The sequence below is a fragment of the Lupinus angustifolius genome, chromosome LG12, assembly GCF_001865875.1.
Source record: "Lupinus angustifolius cultivar Tanjil chromosome LG12, LupAngTanjil_v1.0, whole genome shotgun sequence".
NCBI classification, from domain to species: domain Eukaryota; kingdom Viridiplantae; phylum Streptophyta; class Magnoliopsida; order Fabales; family Fabaceae; genus Lupinus; species Lupinus angustifolius.
Window position 1 is genome coordinate 1,454,237 of NC_032020.1, and position 6,100 is coordinate 1,460,336.

At 29.2% G+C, this 6,100-nt stretch overlaps 1 protein-coding gene across 1 annotated transcript; it reads left to right on the plus strand.

Moving 5' to 3' along the window:
• Positions 3,812-5,348, plus strand: LOC109362085. The gene is made up of 3 exons (XM_019607654.1): positions 3,812-4,021; positions 4,674-4,814; positions 4,926-5,348. Exons 1-3 carry the CDS (start codon positions 3,956-3,958, stop codon positions 5,238-5,240), a joined length of 522 nt encoding a protein of 173 aa, XP_019463199.1. The 5' UTR covers positions 3,812-3,955; the 3' UTR covers positions 5,241-5,348.

Genomic DNA, 6,100 nt, shown 5'->3' on the forward strand with positions numbered 1-6,100 from the left:
ATGTACTACTTGAGTTACAAGCTACTTTGTTTTCCTTTTTCTTTACTTTTCTCCACCACTCATACTTTATTTGTAGACTTTTTTGTTTGGTAATTCTTTTTGCTTTATAAGATGAATGGTGGTCAATCCACCTCCTTTCCCACTGTTTTCCCATATATCAATTTCTCTTTCTCCCCAACTTGCTTACGATTATAACATTTAGCTCTCATAGCGCATTAGAACTTGGACTAGATAATATATTTTTATCTAGCTTATGGTTGCAATAACATTATTCAGGCTAAAGGGGGTAGCAAGAAATAATGATATTATTTGGGGCGTGTTTAGGCCATGTTAGATATACATATTTTTATACTAACAATATTGTTGAAAAACAATAAAGAAGATTATCACAAATTTTATTTATAGAATAATCAATCTCCAAAAATGTATCACTTGATGGTAGACCATGTTTTAAATGTATAAAAAATATATAATTGTCTTTGCGAGTGATATGCATAATTGAGAATTTGCGAGTGATATTTTAGTAGAGGTATATATAATGTTCAAACTAAACAGTAACATAAATAAATAAATAAGAAATAAAAGTAATATTAACTTATTCAACCTACTATCTTTCTATGGATAGTTAGATTTATTATTAATTGACCATTTTTAATTACTACACAACAGAGACATTGTTCTAATAATAGTTTTCTTATTAGAACAATTACATAGTTGAAGTATCTCAATTGACTTATTTTTGACTAAGTTTTTTATTCGGAAAGTCATATGTCCTTAATGAACAATTTCAATTTTAAATTTTTTTTTTGATCAGCAATGAAAACTTTATTAATCAAGAGATAAAATATTAGGAGAACAAGTGGTACTCATATCCACTGTTCAATTTTAAATTATGATTAACCAATGACGTAGAGGACATGGAAAACTGAAGTACAAGAATTGCTGAAACAAGTTAATTTTCGATAAAACAATTTATTTAACTGACATTTATTTAGCTAAAATATTAGTGAACGTAATTAAAGTAGTTGGAAAAGACATTCTTTCGATCCATAATGTTTATTTTTCCAATATCTTGAAGAATGATAATTGTTGATCTATAATAATTGTATAACAAATTAATGAACAAAGTAGACACATAAGGTTAAATATAAAATGAGACAAACACTTTAAATGAATAGTAATAATGTTAAAGTATTTGCTTTAGCCACACTTTAAATAAAAAGTAATAATGTTAAAGTATTTGTTTTAGCCGGTTTTTATGAAAAAGTATTATTGATGGCTCAAGGGTAAAATCAAGTAAACACAAACATGTTAAAACTTATCTACAAATTTTTTTTTCAAATTTTAAAAACTTTATTGACCAAAAATTATTTTAATTATTTTAAGTTTAGGAAAATGTCCAATCTATTGTGATTTACAATTTTTAAATATATTTTCTATATATAAATATATACAAAATTGTCAATACACTGAATCATATCAATTGTTTATAAACAACATTAATTTTTAACTTAATAAACAACAAATGTGTTGTCTTGCTAAGAGAAAGTTTGTAGAAATACATTTATACCACCCGATTTGTCTAGCAACTTCATAAAAATCAAACAATCTACCTTTCTTTGCGCCAAAGGTATATATGATGAATAGCTTTGGTAAAATTAAATGATTTTAATATTATCAACTAGGTGTTCATATAGTGGTGTAAAGTCCTGTGGATTCCAGAATTATTAAAAGGCTAATGGTTCGATTCTTATGAGCAGTACTTGTTGGGAGGGACAATCATAAACCCAGAAAGGGATTAGTTCATTACCCAAATAGGTGTAAGGATATCCTTTGTAGTTCCAAAAAAATGATTTTAATATTTATCCACTTTTAGTATAAATTTTTATACTATCAGCAAATTAGCCATTATTCATGTGTACTAATTTTTACTTTAAGAGTTCATAATGATTAATATATCAATGGTAGATCATATCTTAGTAGCATGAAAAACTTTTACCTTTTGTTTGGTAGGGTGGATTTAGGGAAGAGGGAGAAGATGGAGAGAGAATTTAAAGAGAGAAGAGGGAGAGAGAATTTAAAGAGAGGTGAGGAGTATCTCCTCTTTGGATGAGAAGAGAAAAAGAACGGAGAGATAAAAAGTGTATGTGTCCGACAAAAATTCTTTCTCTCCACTTAAGAGAAGAAAATGAGAGAAAAGAGTAATTTAATGCAAAATATCAATAATATCCCCTAAAAATTGATAACCAAATTTTACATATTCTTTTCTACTTAATTCATAATAATCATTGTTATAAATTATTGGTTAGTAATTAAAAATTAAAATTATATATATCATAATATTTAAATATATTAATTTTATAGTGTAATATCTATGCATAGGAAGTATAAAAATTCATATTGAGTCAGTGCATCATCAACAACTTATTTGTCTTTTCTCATTTAAGAGTCAATGGTAACTAAAAATGAAAGATAGAAGAAAACACAAATTTATTATCTTTTTCTTTTATCTTTCTCTTCTACCAAACAATAAGAAAAAACACTCTACTTGTTATAATCTTATCTCTTTCTTTCTTATCTTTTTCTCTCTACCCACTTTCTCCTCTTAAACCAAATAGATCCTAAGGATGTACATATATATTAAATAATTATAATACATAATACCTTTTATGAAATCTTTACAAATTTGTATTGTAGCAATATAGAAACAAAGTTATGAGTTGTAAACATTTACCATATATCGAATATAACATTAATTCGGTTTTGGTAAGAAATCTCAACCCACATTCATTGTCTGGGTCAATTTTCATTATCACAATTCCATATTATTATTAGGAAATTTAATAAACCTAGAATTTTTTTAAAATTTTAATAAACAAGAAAAGAATGAAGATATTTTGTGAAATTTTATTACAAGCTAACACAAGTCTTTCATGCATATATAGATGAACAATCCTAACACCACTTTCCTCTCTCGTTTTCACATTTTTCACTCATTGTATTGTCTCAAATGTCGAATCCCAAAATTGCTTCATTGATGTTAAACCCAAAAAGTAGATTAGAAAAGAGATCAAAGGTGGAGTTGGAAACGGGAAATGATGAAATGCTAGATTTCACCGAAAAGGTACCTAAAGATGTATTGAGTCATATCCTCACTTTTCTTCCACTTGATGAAGCTATAAGAAGTGGTATCCTTTCAAAGAAATGGAAAGATCTTTGGAGAAATGTTACACACATAGAATTTGATGAGAATAAATTTATAAAGCCTTTATCACAACTTCTACTTTCAAGAAAATATGGACGAACCAAAGATGTTACAAAAGGAACTTCTTGGCATTCTCCTCTTATACATAGAATCATGTTTCGTCATTCTGGTGACTTACTTAGTTTCCGCATTTTGCACTTATGGGAGACTATTTTATTTGGGGAAGTTCAATCTTGGGTGGAGTGTGTGCTTAAAACTAAGAAAGGAGTTCAAAATCTAAGCCTTGAGTGTGAGCCTGATAATGGAGAAATGGGAGAGTGTTACCTATTCAAATATAATATTCCTAAAATCAAATTCTCAAATGGGATATTTCAAAGACTAGTTTCACTTGAAATGATTAACTACAACATTAATTGTTCAAATGCATTTGTTGGCTGCAAAAACCTCAAAACCCTAAAGTTGAAGAAGATCAACTTGGATGATGGGACCATCAATGATATTCTGAATAATTGTGTGGTGTTGGAGAACTTTACTCTTAATGAGTCTAATGGATTCAACAAACTCATTATCATGAAAGAAAGTCTTAAAGTTTTGAAGCTCCAAGGTCTGTGTGTCGATGAGCTAAAAGTTTCATGTGAGAATCTTGAACTTTTGTTGCTTGACTCTATAACTTGTCCAACAAATGCTGCAAGCATCTATACACCAAACCTGAAAACTTTCAGTTCTTATTATTACTCATTGTTTGGAAACATGCATGCTGTAAAAGAAGGGTACGCTATTGTGAAAGGCTATGAAATTCTTGCACATTCTGCAATGGTAAGTTCTTTTGAATAGTTTTGTTTTATTGACTACATCAATTACATTATAATATATCTGAATCTTTTACTCTTCTAATATAATGTTTTAGAAACTTGTTTGACCAAACCTATATATAGTAGCCATGGTTAACCCGCTTTTAAACCTCATTTAAACAACCATTTGTTGAAAACGGTATAATATGGGTTTCATTTATAAATTTTATTTGAGCTTCTCCAATAATTAATTTGAGATGACTTTGAATTATCTAAGGGTACGTTTGAGTTAAGTTTTCAGAAGGAAATGGAAGGCTATAGAGTTATCTCACAAGTGTATTTTAATGTTCTGAAGCCTTCCATTTCCGTTCATTCTCGTCCAAAACTTAATTCAAGCAGCGCTTAATAGGAGAAGACCCAATTATATGGATTGAACTTTGTTATTTATTGGGCTACATTCATGTTATTGTTCTTTCTAAAGTGGGTGATATGTAACTCCATATTGTTGTTTGTGATATGCTCCTTCCTTATGTCATTCAACTTCTCCAATGGTGGAACCATGAATCATCCTTGACTATCTTGTCCAATTGATCTTTAAATCACTACTTCTATGTATGATTGTATATTTCATTTAGTATATATATTATTGTTCTAACCTTTTCTTATCTATTTCCTAGGTATATTCAAGCAACATTATTTTTAAAAATTTATCAACCTTGTCAATGGATTTGGACTTGAACCACATAAGAGATGCACAAGATCTTTATTCCGTGCTTCAGTTATGTACTTCTCTACAAGTTCTTGAAATTTCTCTACCAGTATGTGATATTATCCTTTAGTTACAATCCTTATATTAATCTTTTACATTTGAATAAATTTCATTATTATCCAAGCATATATGATGCATAATATATACTTTTGCTTCACAGGATTTTGAGAATACAATTATTGGTAGTTCTAATGACTATGATTTTCCATATCCCATCTCAATGTTTTGGGAGAAACAAGAACTGTGCTATTGTGTACATGAAAAGCTGAAGTTTGTGTACATAAAGGCCTTTAAAGGAAATGAACTAGAAGTGGAATTTGTGAAGTACCTAATAGCAAAGGCCACAATGATGAAGAAAGTCACCATATTCTGCAATACCTTAACGGAAGATGCTGAAAATTTGTTGTCACTACCCAAAACTTCTACCAACCTTTCCATCAATTTCAAGGTTAATGCAATTAATATTATGAATTGATACTTTTTTTATGAAAGGGATGTTTATCCTTTAACATTCCTTATTAGACATGTTTCTTACTTTCTTTGTTTGGTTTATTTCAATAATTGTAAGATCCTGTTATGAATAACTCCAGGGAGAAATTTATCACTTCTATCATGTTATGAATAACTTCAGGGAGAAATTTATCACTTCAACTTAAATGTCACTGGAATGTGAACAATATATTTATAACAATTTCGGTTTTCTCTTAGGTGAAATATTATGCAATATGATTTTAATATTCTATAGGTGAAAATGAGTCGAGTTAAGATCAACTCTATTTGTTTAGGATTGACTTGAGTTGAGTTTTGAGTCATTTTCAATGATAAATATGTTTTCAGCTTGACTTTGGCTCAAAGAAAGTTTACGAACTATCGAGCGGGTTACTGAACTCAAATTAATGTCACTTACTAGCATAATAAAGAGAAAATATTGGTGGATTATACATATATATGTTTGGTAAAGTTTGTGAAACCATTATTATACATATGTTACTCATCAATCATCTCCTCTGTTATATCGTTAGCACTTCCTATACCTCTTGAAGCCCTCCTCCAAAGCCCTCTGGTTGAATGTCTTTCGTTCCTTTGCCTACAATTTTTATTATTTAATTTTTGCAGACTCTATATTGTCCTTTTCTCTCTTCACTAATCTTAATCCTTACATCGATAACCAAAACTCTATTTTGGATTGTACGTCAAGCTCTATTCATGTATCAATTTGCAATATACAAAGAGGAAGGAGCATCTATACTCAACCTTCAACCCTAATTTACTCATACACACCTCATTTCTCGATGTGGAATTACTAGTGTACCACAACTAAAAACTTGAAGCTTC

What these genes read in the sequence shown, in the direction of transcription:
- LOC109362085 (XM_019607654.1), top strand. Translation starts at nt 3,956, where the DNA reads ATGCATGCTGTAAAAGAAGGGTACGCTATTGTGAAAGGCTATGAAATT. An exon ending in TTCTTGCACATTCTGCAATG is followed by an intron (nt 4,022 to 4,673) that starts GTAAGTTCTTTT and finishes TCTATTTCCTAG; the next exon opens with GTATATTCAAGCAACATTAT. An exon ending in TTCTTGAAATTTCTCTACCA is followed by an intron (nt 4,815 to 4,925) that starts GTATGTGATATT and finishes TTTGCTTCACAG; the next exon opens with GATTTTGAGAATACAATTAT.